The sequence below is a fragment of the Vicugna pacos genome, chromosome 20, assembly GCF_048564905.1.
Source record: "Vicugna pacos chromosome 20, VicPac4, whole genome shotgun sequence".
Classification (NCBI taxonomy): Eukaryota; Metazoa; Chordata; class Mammalia; order Artiodactyla; family Camelidae; genus Vicugna; species Vicugna pacos.
The window spans coordinates 14104934-14121523 of NC_133006.1; the positions used below are offsets into that span (position 1 = coordinate 14104934).

The 16590-nt window shown below is 36.3% G+C and overlaps 1 protein-coding gene and 1 non-coding gene across 2 annotated transcripts in view; one reads left to right on the top strand and one right to left on the bottom strand.

Moving 5' to 3' along the window:
- Positions 1-1645: 1645 nt before the first annotated feature.
- The window catches only part of CDC5L (cell division cycle 5 like), a 36307-nt gene continuing 21362 nt past the window's right edge, over positions 1646-16590 (bottom strand). The window contains exons 12-16 of the mRNA XM_006201944.3: positions 15758-15838; positions 14695-14937; positions 12587-12784; positions 2829-3041; positions 1646-2080 (exon numbers count right to left, since the gene is read on the bottom strand). Of these exons, the coding sequence (XP_006202006.1) occupies positions 1976-2080; positions 2829-3041; positions 12587-12784; positions 14695-14937; positions 15758-15838 (840 nt within the window). The 3' untranslated portion in view covers positions 1646-1975. The remainder of the gene's footprint in view (positions 2081-2828; positions 3042-12586; positions 12785-14694; positions 14938-15757; positions 15839-16590) is intronic.
- On the top strand, positions 4370-4441 carry TRNAA-GGC (transfer RNA alanine (anticodon GGC)). Its single transcript has one exon. It is a non-coding gene; the product is annotated as a tRNA-Ala (tRNA).

The following is a 16590-nucleotide window of genomic DNA, read 5'->3' on the forward strand; positions in this document are numbered from 1 at the left end:
CATCATCATCATTTAACATTTCAGTCAACAAAACATGCAATAAAAATTAAACTATTATAAGAAACAACATTATCATTATTCATGAATGATACCAAAGTATTTCCTAGAAAACCCATTGCAAAATTGCTGGAAAAAAGAGTACTAGAATTAAGTGACTAGATACCATGAAAATATAACTTTATGGTCTGATGAGACCACAGAATTATTACTGCTCAAACCCTTCCACCTTTCTCCACCAGGACTGGCTGTATCCCAGTTTGAGTCGCTATTATTGTTTGCCTGGATTACTGCATCAAGCTCTTCTATTAACCGGCTTCCCTATCTTCGGTCTGGTGAGATTATACAGTACAGCCACAAGACAAATCTGATTGTGTCATTTCTTTGCATAGAATCTTCTCATAGCTTCCCATCATAATTAGAGTAAGATCCAAATTCCTTATCACAGCCTCATAAGGCCCTACCCAACCAGGCCTTACACAAACGCCATTCCTCACACTCTAGCCATATGGTCCTCCATTCTGCTCCTCAAAACATTAGGAGCTTTGTGCTAGTTCTTCACCCAGCCAGCATTACTCTTCCCTTAAACCTCACAAACTTGGCTCCTTCTAATATGTCAATTACATCTAATCTTAATCAATTACATCTCTCCTCAGAGAGCTCTTTGATCATCCAACCTAAAGTGGCCACCCAGTCACTATCTCCCATCACCCTGTTTTAATTCCCTCCATAGAGTCTAAAGTTCATGCTCTGATCTTTTCCCTGTATGTCTGGCTTCTTCTCCCACTAATGTCACCTCCATGAGAGCAAGAACTTTGCCTTAATACCTGTTCATGGCCAAAACTTAAGTAAGTGCCTGGCACACAAGAAGGGCTACTCCTCTTCTCTGAATCTTAATTGTCTGTCATTATCAACAGATTTTAAGCCCCATAAAACAGGAACCATTCCTACTTTAGTCACTGTTTGATCACCAGGACTCAGATACTGGCTATACAGTCAATAAATACCTGATGAATGAATGAATGAATGAATCCCTCCTTCCCTCTCTTTAACCCTAGTTGTCTAAGATAGGGCAAACTTCTTTGGTGAGTCCAACACATTACTAGCTTATATTGAACGTGTAGCCAACTAACGATTTCATGTGAACTGTTATAAAGTTAGATCTCACATCTATCCACTCCCCCAATTCTACACTTGTGTGACTGACTTAAGATAAACACAGAACCTTAATAAAGTTTGATAGCATTGTTGAAATTAATCTTTCAAATGCCTTCACCAAAAAAAAAAAACAATAACACATCAAGAAAAATTAGATCTTTAAGTCTTAATCCATAACTGTGTAAGTAGTTGGGCAGAGAAGATACCTCCCTAAAGTTATACTGGGGGTAGGTGGGGGGAAACCTGAGGTATTAAAAAGTTATTCTATCTTAAAAAAAAAAGTTAATCTTATCAGTGTGTAGAGAAATGACCATTCTATGCTAAAATGGTCAAAACTAATAAAACCACAAGGATTGCCTCCTAAGGATTTAATTAATATACTGGATCGCTATTTGATTACCAGAGAGTTACTCACTAAATATGACAGAGTACATATTTGCTGGTTTGTGGGCACTCTGAAGTATCTAATTACTTCAAACAAAAGGCCACATTCTCAATTTTTTATATTTTGTTTTTATTCAAGAGTTTACTCACAGGCAGCACTTTAAAATCAGGCTTTTAAAATTAAAGGCCAAAACTGGAAAAAAAAATTGCAAATATGACACTGCTAAAAGAATGATCATCTTAATAATTTAACCCTAAAATGTCTTGTGGAGTTAAAGTCTTTATTCATAAATGTGTAAGATCAATATCATTTAAAATAAACAACTGAAAAACCACATATCATGGGCAAATTTGTCAAAGATAAACATCAGTTTCAGCCTTGCAGGGTATGAACACCAGCAATTAATTCATCTTGTGACAGAATATAAACTATCCTTCAGAATTTGGCCTTTAAAGTCTCTTTCTCCAGCAGCAAATCAGCATATCTATGCTGAAGTTCCTTTTCTCTTTCTTGTTGTCGTTGAACATCTTCCTTTAGACACTTGAAGAGATAAAAATATTAAATAATTATTTCATATGTAAGCACACTGAAAATTAAAAATCTTATGGTACTTTGTCATCTTACAGACAGCTGACTTAAGTCAAGACTCTAAAGAGGCAAGCAGTCCCCAAAGAGAAATAAAAAGAGCAACTATTTTTGCTATGAAACCAGTGCTGCAGCCATTCTTTGGTCACATAACTATCATCTTATAAAATCCCTGCTGCTATCTCAAAAAAGAAAGCCATTATTGTCTCATCAATACCCACAAATGTGCTTAAAAAAGCCCTAGCTGCCCTTTATCTGGGCAGGGGCTATCATGGACACCTGGCAAATAGTTAAACCAAATCTGGCCAAAGGAATTTGATGCTTTGGGATGACTGGCTATTTTACCAGCATTCTAAGTTACAAAACAAAAAGACACTAATGTACCCTGGAGAGCTGTATGAATGGGATCCAATTAAGTTTCAGGGGGACAAATCTCAAGGGTTACTTATCCCACTTTACAGTGTATCTATATATAAAACAGAAAATTAGTAAAAGAAAAGCCTATATATCCACAACTGGCCTGGTCTATCCATCTACACACAGGCAATTGTGGATTAGAAGGTCAAAAACTTTAGGCTCCCACTGAAAAAAGCCAGACAGTATCAACTGCAGAAGACAGCCTGGACAGGAAGGAGAAAAAGGAAAGCCCTGATAATTCTTCACAGCCCTCTTTCTAAGCAATGCTGCAAGGCACTAATGTTACCTCTAGCCTCCGGGGAATAGCAGAATCTTCATGTTTCTTGAGTTCTTCAAAAGTGCGTAACTCCAAGTAAGCCTGCTCAATTTGGTCCCATAAGTCATTCAACTGTTTCATGAGCCCCATTGCACGAGACTGGTAACCCCCAAGCAAAATTTTCATCTTCTTTTCCATCTTTGCAGCTCTCTTGGCTTCTGTTGTCATGTGACCTCTGTTTATCTGGGGAGTGGGGGGGAGTGCACATCATCACACATGAGATAAGCAGGCGAAATAACAGGACTAAAAAGGCACGCCTGGTCTTCTACTGCTGCAAGCAAAAGTACACTGGAGTTCCTTATGCTTCAGCTACCTTAGTACAAAATTAGGCTTAGGGTCTGTCTTGCACCTGAATGGTTTTAGTCCCAAATAAGCTATTCATAGTAACTTTACCCTTGATTCAATCTCAAAGTAGGCTTGAATACCACAGTATGGGGAAAACTAATCTCTACCTACAAAAATAACTTCTGCTATCACTAATCTGCAATGATTTGGGGACTGGCAGCAACCCACCTTCACCATCTGTATCTCAAAAATGCACTTCTATATTATACGTCCAGAATATTTTAATAACTGAATAATAAATAGAGCATTGCTGTGATCAAAACATAACCTCCTCAAACTACAAAATTCCTCAATTATTTTTCTAATGTTATAATTCTAACTTCGGCATAAAACCCACAAAGGAAAGAGAACATCACATTTGGCAATAAAAAAACTTTAATTTTTGAGGAGCAAATGAACACCATAAAATTAAAAGAAAAGACGGTTTTCCTATTAAGTATACTGAGCATAAGTGGGCTGCCTCCTCAGATCATTCTAAAATTAGAGGAAACAAATTTAAAATGCATAAATTCAAAAAAGAATTACAGAGGGACAACAGAAGATTTCAACAAAATTCTGGAGCTGACACAGAAAGGCAGAGAAAGCCCCAACTTAGAGGGTCCAAGGAGAGGGGGCTGAGAAGGCAGCAGGTGTGCAATGCAGAATCCCACCCCATTAGCAAAACACCTTCTCCAGGTGTACATTCTGTACCCCATGATATAATCATATCGCCATGATCTGGAAAGTCATGTTCCCAACACACAACACTTAAAATTGTGAGGTCAAAACCTTAGGAATAATTATGAAATCTGTGTTAATTTCTTTGTGTCTCCCCTCTCCCCTCAAACTGATTCCGTCAAGTGACTTCTATAAGCAATCAAAATTAAGTGGTCTCAGGGTAATATAGCCCAAATGACTCTATAATTCATAATAATGTAACTAAGAGCACCCCATAACAAAAAAGACAGTGTGACTTTTTTTTTCTGAAATACTAAATATGATAAGTAGAAACGGTACCATGGGAAAATACTGTCAAATACAAAATACTGACATGAAAAGTATATACAGGATGTTTTTTAAATATTTAGAAATATAATCACCAACACAAAACAGCTTTCCCTGATAACAACTTTGAAACATCCACTTCAATGTGTAACATCTGATTTAAAAACAAACATGTTGGGGGTGAAGTTATAGCTCAGTGGTAGAGCACATGCCTGGCATGCACGAGGTCCTGGGTTCAATCCCCAGTGACTCCATTAACAGTAAGGGAGTAAAAACAAACATGTCAATCTCAATGCTTTCTTTAAAAAAAAAAAAAAGTAAGAACACCAAAAAACACAGTGTTCCCCAAAATATACAGTACACTTGTACTGGAAAAGAAGTACTTTATACCCATCCATCTCCAGCTTAGTTGACTAGAAATCAAAGACAAGCCTATGGCAAAGGGGGTGGCAGGGAAGCAACATGTTGCATGCGTGCCTTCAGAGATGGAGATAAAATTTACATAAAGCTCTTTTAAAACCATTCATATCTTCAGCATTTTATAATAGCTAATAAGCTTTTATTCCACTGCAATTCACTTGAAGACAAAAATCCATGAATAAATAATGTCCTTTATAAAGGAGCCATTTCCCTCTAAGAGATAACAAATCAAAGTTCATTCCTCGGCCATGATATGCCTTCTAAGGGTCAGGAAGTACTAGGTAAAGTCAGCAGTACAGTAGAGTCGGGGAATGCGCCACACTTTCCACCAGGCACTGCCACCCAGCTGTTTTGAGTTGATGTGGGTTATTTAACCTCTGTATCTCCATTTCTCCATCAGTAAAATGGCAGCAATTGCTAAAAGTTATGAAGTTTAAATGAGATAATGTATATAAAAGCCCTTAGCTGCCCAGAAACTGGCATAAAGTAAGCAGTCAACAAATGTTAGCTCTGATTACAATTATTATAGGTTTAACCATTTTGCTCTCCTCTCTGATGGACCAAGGGACTAAGGATAAGACTTTACAACCCCTTTTTAAATTCCAACTTTAATAAAAAATGACGTGGACCCCTTCCTGGGAATAAAAGCAAGGAAAAATAGCTGTTCTTTCTTTTAAGTGAGTAGTTTGCCTCTTGAGGACCACCACACCAAGTAACAGGAACTGGAGCACATCTTTTCAAGCCAATGCTATTCAACTCCAGCTAAACTTTAGAATTACCTGTAGAGCTATTAAAATCTACCAGTGCGGGGAGGGTATAGCTCAGTGGTAGAGTGTGCACTTAGCATGCACGAGGTCCTGGGTTCAATCCCCAGCACCTCTGTTAAAAAAAGATAAATAAAATCTACCAGTGCTGTAAACCCAGAGACCCTTATTTAAATGGTCTCAGATCATTTTATTTTTAAAGCACCCCGTGATTCTAAGAGGCAATCAGAATGGAGAATCCTCTTTAAGCCATTGCCATTACAGAAGCTAGACACAGCTATTCTCCCTTAAAGAGACCTACCAACTAGATCCATGAGTTAGCTGCATCAAATTCCTTATACTATTCAGCATATTCCAAAAATGCCAACATTAAATACTCCAATACATGTGGATTCAAATACATCCCAAAAAACAGAATTTCAAGTTGATACATATAGTGATTTTTTTTAAAATTAGTCATACAAATTATCATTTTCATTGGTTAAGATAATTCAATTAGCTATACACTGCACTTCATGGAAATTCAATTTCCAACCTGGTGTAACAACATAATACTTATGCTCAGAGTGTTTAATTAGTCATCAAGGCACATTTAGAATGATTGGTACCTTGTATCTGGGAATTAATCTCACCTCACAGTTGAGTCATTTATTATTCCCAAACCACCAAAGATTTTAAAACTGCAAAGTTGCTAGCTTCCATTTAATGCCAACAATTTTATTTAATTTAGCTCAATCTTTATTAAAGTCTTCTGGCTCAAATATTGTGCTAAGATTCTAAGCAAATATGGAAATAAATTACACAAGAAAAAAAGCACAGAAAAAAATAATGTAGTCAAATAACCATATAAAGTTAGTATAAAAATATAAAGAAGAAATGAAATACAGCTTTTAATGTTCAATTTCAGCTTGGTTACCTTACATCTGCCATCTAGTCATTAAAATGTGAAAGAAGCTATCTGCATACTAGTAAAATGCTCAACCTATGACTGCTCAATACACTTTAGGAGGGAAAAAAAACTAACATATAACGTCTGGCCTCTTTTCTAGCCAATAAATCTCTCAAGCATGAAATGCACATGCATACATGGAACAGAACTACCTTAAATCAGCCCCAACTCCCTCGCCCCACACTCACACACACACAGAAACAACATTAAAGTCCAACAGAGTATAGAAACTTACTGTTTAAAATAAACAGAATCGGAAAGAATCAGACTCTGATGTAACCAGATTAGTATTTCTAAGCCCTTAAACACACACACACACACACACACACACACACACACACACACACACACACACACACACACACACACACACACACACAATTAAGCATTAGCAACTGCCCTGAAGGAAAACTTATTTTGAACAAAACAGTACTGGCTTAAGGAGCTTGTACTGCCTCTTATAGCTGATTTACCAAAAGTTTTCTCTCCCAAAAATGACTTTCAAACCCCTGCATTTATAGCTGATTTACCAAAAAAGTTGTCAAAACTTTTAATCCAATTTAGCTAACACTAAGGGTATTTTGAACGTAAGAGACACGGGAGAGAATTCCCATTCACTAAAACTTGGTATTTGCTAGACGCAGTACCTCATTTAATCTTGTATTATCTCAAACTCTCACTTCCATGAGAGTAAAACTATTACCCACCCAAATGTTACAGGTAAGAAAATCTGAGACCCAGAGAAGTTAAGTAACTTGCCCTAGGCCACACAGTAACTAAGTGATGAAGCTGTGCAGTTGCGTCTTACTCCAAAGTCCAACAAATCATGCCATACCACAGCTAATAAACCAGATGTCCTCCCTCCCTGCCTCAGCCCCTGAAATGCAAACATGCCTGAAGAAATTCAAGCTGTGGGATGAAATGGCTTAACGCCACCAGACTTCACTGAAAAACAAATTATTCTCAAATTATTCTAGACATCGTAAACAAGATCTTAATTAGTGGATTTGTCCATCATTTTTTCCTTGATTTAGATGTCAACCTGTGCGTAGCCACTTATAAGAATTTTGACACTGAAGAAAAGCTTTTCATTTCCCCAGCTCATATTTTTAAATTCTTAATTCTCTTATTCTTTAACAAGCTATAAAATTATAGGAAAACAAACATCTCTCAGAAAATTTATATGAGGAAAAAAGGTTATTTTAACAAATTTTTCAGATGTTGGGCAGAATATAACTAGCCTACTTGGAGATTTTGCCAAAGCTAATCTTTTGCCATAGACTTTAAATGAGAGCAAGTGATGAAGTTTCTCTTTTTCTGAGTGATACTTATACCATTATACTATTTAAATAAACAGAGTAGTATATGACGATCCCAATTTAGGTATAAACACCTACCTCCTTTCACCCACACATACATATGTGTGAATGTCCATATATTAATCTTTTTTAATCATATTTAATCTTATATATATACACACACACCCCAGGATGTTTAAGGCAATTATGTATGGATAGTAGGGTTTTCTCTTTATTTATTTTTTTCATTTAAAATTTTCTACAAAGTACAGGTATTATTTTTAGAAAAAATGCCTACAAATGTTATTTTTTAAATGCATAGAAGAGAAACTGTCTAAAAAGGACTGGCCAGAGACCAATGGAAAACTGATGGTCCCCAGGAGATGAATCAGTGGAACTGTAAGTGTTTCCTCGGGTCATTACAAAAGGGGGCTGTATGGGACTTATAAAAGTGTAATTGTTACTTTCAAACTCACTAAGTTTGTTAAGGTTACTAAGCTAATTCCAAAATAAACACATTATCCTTGGGTCTCCAATACTGTCTTCAGTTAAAGTCTGTTACAGTGAGGTTCAGAAACATTAAGAGCATCCCTCACTGAATTCTTGCTTGGGGACCCAGAATATAACCTTATACCACTGGAAAAACAGGTTTAAGGATACCGAAAATAAATATAAAGTTAATGGCAGCTCCACTTCCTAGTCCATCAATCCACAGTATGATCCTATAGTAGCAAAGATGTGGTTCAACCACCAAAATGTTTGCAAACAACAAGAGTTCACGAGTGACTCTGCTTTAATCTCCACACTGTTCACCAGTATTGAGTTCTAGCAGTGAACCATCTCTATATTGAGATGCAGATCCAAATAAGTGATTATCGTCAGCACCTAGCGGACGATAGGTCACATCACATTGCATCCCTGCAAAGCAAGCTAAGCAATAAGGCAAAACCTTACTAGAAGCTTTTTCAAGAACAGTAATGTACCAACAAAGGAATGCCGAGAGCATTTTACATCTGCGTAATTTAGGAAATGAAACAAGATAAACTGCATGAAACAAATTCAACTCATGTTGAGGCATAACAGAAGCAACATGGTTGTACCAAGGAAATCTCTGGTCCAGCTCTAGAGTTCTTGCTAGAAACAACCAAAAAATCTGTCAATGCCTTTAGGGGTCATGGCAGAAAGCAGAACGTGAGAAAGAGCATCCCAGGGTACTGGGAACTTCTTTCCTGCCACCTCATGCCACCCCCCTCACACCACCCCCCACAAGGGGACATAAGTGTAGACCTGCTGAGACACTACAACATGTAATCCCTCCACCCAGAACTGCCCACCAACTTAATTTCTACCCTAAGTTTTCACTCTTTAAAGTATTAAGGGTATTTTTTTCCTGTGTAAAAAAAATCTGAGTTTATAATGAAAATCATTGAGAAAATAAGATCCATTGTGCAGCCAATTTTGCTGAAATATAACCATTCAGTAAAGTCAGGGGTCCCCATAAGAGTTCTACAAATACACTGAGAAGGTTTTTAAATGTGTTATCTGTGTTCTTTAAGTTACTTTATTTCCAAGAAGTCAATGTTACATAATATTTCTTGACTAAATTGACTGTGCCAGTAAAACACAGAGAGAAGTATTACTTCTGGACCTAGTTTCCACCTCTAAGGAAAGCCTTTCCATTTTTATAGCTAACATGACAAAATCTACTTTTCAGCCAAACTTCCTCAACACAGCAGTTTAGATACTATTTCAAATACTATTAAATTTAATGGCAGGCCTAAATTCAGACTTCTCATTTCATTTTTGCACCTACTGGAAATTATTTCACTCAAAATAATTATGTCTTTAGACGATTTCCTATTTCCACTTAAAGTGGAAACAAATTAGAACACTTTAAATTCTATTTGCACTTCCCAAATACAGTAATGACTCATTTATCTGGCATCATCGGAAAATGAGGTTCTCCACATGAAGTGTTTTCCAGGTAGATGAAGTCCACAAGAGCAGAGCACTCGTCTGCCTTGTTCCCTGCTACCCCCAGGGCCTAGAACAGAGGCTGAATGTAGGAGATGCTCAGTAACGTTCATGGAATGTGCGGTTAAGTAAAGTACTAAAGTTCTTTTACTTTTAACCATTTGATGAAAACCCTTATACAATTACAGCCATCCTTCTTTTTTGTTTTTTTAAAAACATGACACTGAACAGAAATTAAGCTCCGCTTATTAATTTGGGCTATCACTATAGAGAGCAATCACTCGACCCTGCCTATCAGACACGTGCAATGTCCTCCGAAGCTGTTCAAATAGCAGTGCTTTTTGCCACTATATTTAAGTGGCCTCAACACGCTATGCTTTTTGAAGCTTTTCCTTTTCTGATATTAGCTGTCGGTTCTGTTTGCAGCTGCTGCCATATTTTACATACAAATGTCTGGTGAGGTTCTGAAATTAATTCTATCTCCTAAGCAGAATAAAATAAAATACATGGACTTGGTTACAATTCATAAGTCTTTCCTGCTTACTTCTGACCTGTGACTACACTCTGATTCTATTTATTTAACAGACTCCTTGTACCACCCACAACATTCTACATAAAATCTGAGATGGTTCTATTAGTTTTAAATGAGTATCTTAAGGATTTTCATTTAGTTCTAAGTTTCAAATATTAATCATGAGTAATGGCTCGAAGACCAGCTCCAATTTAAACCTCAGGGCATGTTTTTTAATCCATTTAGGATTAAAGCTGGACTTCATCTTACTTGATATGCTGTGATAGGGCCATAATTTAGATTCACTGTTTCAGAGTTCATGGCAGCAAAACTCAAACACACTGGCAGCCACGGTGTATATGCTTGCGCAGCAAGGCATAGCTCCCTGAACCTAAGAGTGGAAGGATAATTTAAGTACAGCCTTTAGTTTATATAAGACAACTGGAGTTCCTTCCCCACAACAAACTTTGAATAATGTTTATAATTTAGCAATCAACTGAAATGATGAAAGAATTACCACAGTTGAAATAAAATATTTATGTATTTCAAACCAGTAGAATTGTATCTTCAAAAACTAAAATAAGCTAAGATAAACCTCGTTCTGAATTAGGGATGGATACAAATAAAATGGGGGATTTGTTTATTTGGGTTTTTCAGCCTCTTTTCTTCTCTTTAAAGATTTAATGAACTTTCATGTGAAATAAGCACAGTTTACTAAATTAAAGGACTTGATTACGTGTTCTTTAAAAGTAACTAGCTGGGTAAACAATAAAGCAAGTTATCCAGGAGTCAAGAAAAGAAAAACTACTTCAGACTGTTTTATGAATATTCTTCCAAAATCACCAATCCTTCAGCAAAAATAGTTCAACGGAAGATTTCAGTTCCTGGTACTGAACTGAACAAAGAGAACCACATGTTTTTAATGGTTGCTCATAAACGACCCAAATAAATCTCCAAAAGAACAGCAGTGGTTCTCTCTGTATTTTTCCCTTCAAAACTCACAAGACCAATTCAACATAGAAATAAAAATTACTGTACTTTATGGCACCACTCACTTTGTGACACATTTATTTGCTGTCATGAAAGTCAGTGCCTGAACAAAGTAAATGAGATTTAGGGGAAATTTTTCTTTTTATATTTTAAACAGCACAAAATGTCCTTACCATTTGAGGAAACAAGAATTTACCCACCTCAAATGAGGAGATTTTCAAACTAAGTGAGAGACCTAAGTATTTACATGTAAACATTACAAGGAAGATTTCCAAACAGCTTTCCAATCAGTTATGATGCTGACCTTAGATCAGAATTACACTAACTACCACTTATAAGAAATGAAGCCTACACAACAGAAAATATAACTTAAATTTAACCACTGATGTTCTTTCAGCTTTCCCTGACTTTGTGAATTAAAACACAGAGCAACAGCACACCCTGCTGGAAATTAGTCATACAGCTAGAGCAGTCAGCAGCACTGGATCGTTAAAATTTCACCCAAGATGAGAATTACTTCAGAAACTCATTTCCCACTACATGATAAAAGAGGTTCACAGTATTACCATTAGGTGCCTATACATGTGATCTTACAGGTAAAATTAATAAATTAAAGGATATTGCTTTTTCCAGCCCATTTCCCTAGCCTCACACAGCCCCAACTACCCCAGGTGATTTTACAATTTTTTATTTTAATCCTAAACAAAAACATTTTAAAATCTACTTTCTGTAAAGAGAAACTGGTAATCAAATAAGGAGAATTTGAGGCCACTTTCTAATGTGATTGCCTAAAGCACCCCTAGCTCCTTTGCAACCCAAGATCTCTTGGCCTCAGAAACATCCCTGAAGACTATCGTTACGAATTCACAAGGCAGCCTAGTAGTCTGTGAGCCTCAATTTACACACCATTGGCAAAATGCCTACACAGATTCTGGAATTCAAAATATGCAGACCATATTAAGAAACCACATGCCATGAAACTCCCATCCAGCATACTTCAACATTTGTACAGACATGAAAAATCACAGAAGCCATTGTCAACAACATAATCCAGCTCAGTGCTCTCTCTATAACAAACTCACAGGAATCAGGGGATGAACAGGAAGGAACCAGAGTTTAAGTGTGCTCTCCTCGCTACAGAAAGCAAGCTCCTTGGGACACTGAGATCCTTCCTTAGAGAAAACAGCTATCCTAGCATTGATCTACATTGTTCTGAGCGACTAGTGTTCACTTCTTGGCTCCTTGCTCCCACATCTAAAAGGTTTTGACTGACTTGTGGTCAGCCTGGAGGGCACTCTATCACAAAGGCCAGCAACTCTGAAAAACCAATGAAGAAGGCCAAGGAAGATCAAACGCTTCAGTGCAGTTTTTCGTTAAGTACAGAAGTAACAATTATCTTAGATCTTTTTTTCTGAAGTTATCTCCAGTAGTAGTATTTGGTTTATTATTTCAATCAAAGTACATTTAAATTAGAATTTTAAAAGGATACCAACCTCAAGCCTCTTTTCCAGTGACTCAATTCTGTCCTTTTTGCTAGCTAGGTTGGCCCGTGTGTAGCGGCTCTGCCCAGGAAGATACAAAACTTGACTGTAGCATTCTTCCCACACTTGGTTATAAGCTTCACTTGAGAGTTCTCCATGGCTCATACCTTGTTTTACCACTTCCATCTCCTGTACCAGAACGTCCTGAGCCTGTTCACAATAATAATTTCAGTAAGTTTGAGTACTAGAGATACTTGCCATCAATAGAACACTTTAAAAGACTAGTTTTTCCTTCTTTGGGCAAAGACAAGGAGCTCTGGTTGACTGTTTTTGGAAGCAGGGTACAATACCTAAGCAAAATGAATTAAGAAGTCTATTAAGCCAATGCAGATCTGAAAAACCAAGTATCCATGTATTAACCACAATCATATAAACACCCTTAGCCTTCACTCATAACAGCAGCTACCATTTCTCAGATATCTACTATGTGCTAGGTACCAGATTGAAAATTTTTACGTACTTTATCACCAAACACCACAGTCACCCTTACAAAGCAGTCAATATTAACCTCACTTTAAAGTTGATGAAATGATGGCTCATGGAGATTAAACAACTTGTTCAAAAACACTAGTAAGTAGACAAGGAAGGCTCATGCCCAGGCCAAAGGGCACAGTGCTGCCTCCTCTCCACCACGCCGTCTACACTTCGGACTTCACGATATCACAAAGGGGAAGCAGGCGTTTTTTTGACACACGACCTTTTTCTCATCTGAAAGAATACCCTTGACACTGCCAGAAAATGAAACTGGAGGCACAAATCAAGTAATGATGGATCACAGACCAGTTTTTGTTCACTATGAAAGAACCAGTTTAAGATGACAGAATGAGGAGGATTGAGATGGACAAGCCTGGGCTCCAATCACAGCTTTAGCATCTAAGCAACTACCTGAACTTACTTAACCCCCAAGTCCTCTCTCATCTGTAAAATGGAGTAACACCTAGCATGTCTGTTACGAGGATTAAGTGATACAGTATACACAAAGAGCCTAGCCCAACACCAGACAGACTCCATGAGCACGCTGCATGAACTTTTTCCAGCCCTTTGCTTCAAAGCTCATGAGAAACTGACAACTACTTTTTGTGCTTTATAGAATGTTTTTGATCATTCCAGTAACATCAGAAAATAAACACAGACTAAAATCAAGATGAATAACCAGCATAAGATAAATTTAAACAAAAAAAAATGGACATCTTTTCTATAGTAGACACTTTAAAACAATACTTCTTAGGGGAAATAATGAAAAAAACCAATTTTAAATACTTCATGAAAATCTGACACTTTTTTCCTTATAATATAGTATTTCACTTTGAAACTGTACATAGTAAAAATTTACTAAATCAGCTCTTGTGCTAATTAGGAGAGAGTAAAGCTAAATTCTATTTAAACTGTCCATACAGAATCTGCTAAGTAAATAGCTGCTTCAAATTCTTTTTGGAATAAGTAAGACTATAAATAGATAAATAAAATATAGGAGGATATGTAAACTAATGTGTAACAGTTTCAAATAATTCCAAATCACTACTAACTGATTATTAGAATCTGTCCCTTATAGAACCTCTATTAGCAACAACATGATCTTTATTTCAAGTTTCCATACAAACAATGGAAAGTTTAGGGAAATGTATTTCCTAAATTTCACCTTCCCTGATTCAGTAAAGAGTATTTCCTTTCTTTCAACAGGTGAAAGGTTTAATCTGTAAGTATTTTTAATACAGTCTTGCTTTTTCACAGTACTCTAAATAACTGAGGTTTAAGTAGGCATTCCGCTTTATTTGGAGACAGCAGAGTTAAACACAGAAAATGGCAACTGTAGCAACTGTCAATCAGGCACACAACCAGGAAAGAAAAACACCTTGCCATCAAACCAGTGTTTACCTGAACATGGGGAAGAGGGGGCAATTAACTCTGTCCTCCTCATAACGCTTAATATGAACATTTATCTCCTAACTATGTATTTCAGTTGTTTATGACTATCAATATGGGAAAATATGTTAACGTTTATCCATGATACACAGTATCTAACAAATACTTAAATCACACAAGACAGCAATATTCAATACCTTTTTCAACTCTTCTTTGGAGAACTTTTCATAAGGGTTATGTTCCAGATAGGCAATGTGCTCTGCATTATTGGTACCAAATCCTACAGTTTTTCCTTTTTTATTTCCAGATGGTTCATAAGGGTGATGGAGAAGGTCATAATGAAGCATTGTGATCATTTCCTTTTTGATTAGCTCTTCACTTTTCTGTAAATCTGTTAGAGGTGGTTCTACATTTAAGGGTCTTAGAATAGTTTCATTTACCTAAAATTTTAAAACAAGTGCAATTATTAAACATATTACTACACATACTAATGTTATTACTAATGTTACAAGTTATTACTTGTTCTAGCATGAATTAAATACAGGCACACCTCATTTTACTGTGCTTCACTTTACTGTAATTTGCAGATAGTATGTTTTTTACAAATTGAAGGTTTGTGGCAACCTTATGTTTAGCAAGTCCATTGGCACCATTTTCCCAACAGCATTTGCTCACTTCATGTCTGTGTGTCACATGTTGGTAATTCTCACACTACTTCAAACTTTTCCATTACTTTCTATTTGTTATGGTGATCTGTGATCCATGATCTTTAATGTTACTACTGCAAAAAGATTACAATTCACTGAAGGCTCAGATAATAATGAGCACTTTTTAGCTACAAAGACGTTTTTAATTAAAGTACTTTTTTTGAGGGGGGATATAATACTAAAGCACACTTTTAAAACTTCAGGATAGTGTCAATGTAACTTTTACATGCACTAGGAAACCAAAAAAGCCACGTGAGTCACTTTACTGCCATATTTGCTTTATTGTGGTGGTCAGGAACCAAATCCACAAAATCTCCGAGGTATGCCTATAGGACTTTAACATTTTCAAAGGAAATTATTTTTTTTTCTTCAAAATTCTTATATGTACCAGTGAAGCATTTCTGGTACTACGGGTACCAGATCTGGTAACTACTTTATTATATTCCAGAAAGTAGATGAAATGCTATTTTATAGACTTTACAAATAATATAAAAAACATCAATTGCATAAAAAGAAACTTAAGACTTTCTAAGCCAGAAATTCTAATACTTACTTCTGATGGTCTTGGCAGATCTTTCTGGACAGCTTTGTGCATTCGTTTCATTTCTTTTACACGCTCTGCATCTCGCATGGCCTAAAAAATTATTTTTATATCCATTTTTGCAACTATACAGTATCTGACACATTTCAATAAAGCTGAAAACACTGTAGTCTATAAGAACATGTGTGTTCAAGAGATAAAGCAGTAGAAATCTTTATTAAGTTTGTAAAAAGGCAATATAAGGCCACTGAAATTAATCAGTCTATTCATTCTCTCATTCCAGTAGAAACTAAGAGCTTCCAACATCTACTAGGAGCATTCGCTAAATTTACATCCTCCTTCTAGCAGATAATCATTCTTTTCTTGTCTAAATCAAAATCCTAAACTTAGAGGGGACATTTCCAACCTTTCCCTTCCACCTCAAGCTACTGATTTCTAATTTAAAGAGCCAGCCAATGAATGTGTTGTTTCCTGAGTCTTAAATTATGAATAACATGGGTTAACAAAGTAGAATTTCAAACCATTTCTGAGAGTAAATGTAACTCAAAATAGCTAAGACAACTAAACACAAAAAGTATTATCATATTATTTCCCATCAAAAAGTACATTTACGTGGTTTCCCTCTAAAATACCATTTCCATTGATGCCATTCTCACTTCAATCCCAGGAAATTACTCAATTTCTAAAACCATCTTGAAATGGACTATAGCAGGAATTCCTGAAGGAGGTCACATGATCTGTCTTAGGTCAAGATTTACCATTTTCCAGCCATGAGATCTGAGAAAGTTAACTTAATTCACCTGAGCCTGCTTCCTCATTTCTAAAATGAAGCCAATATCTAACCT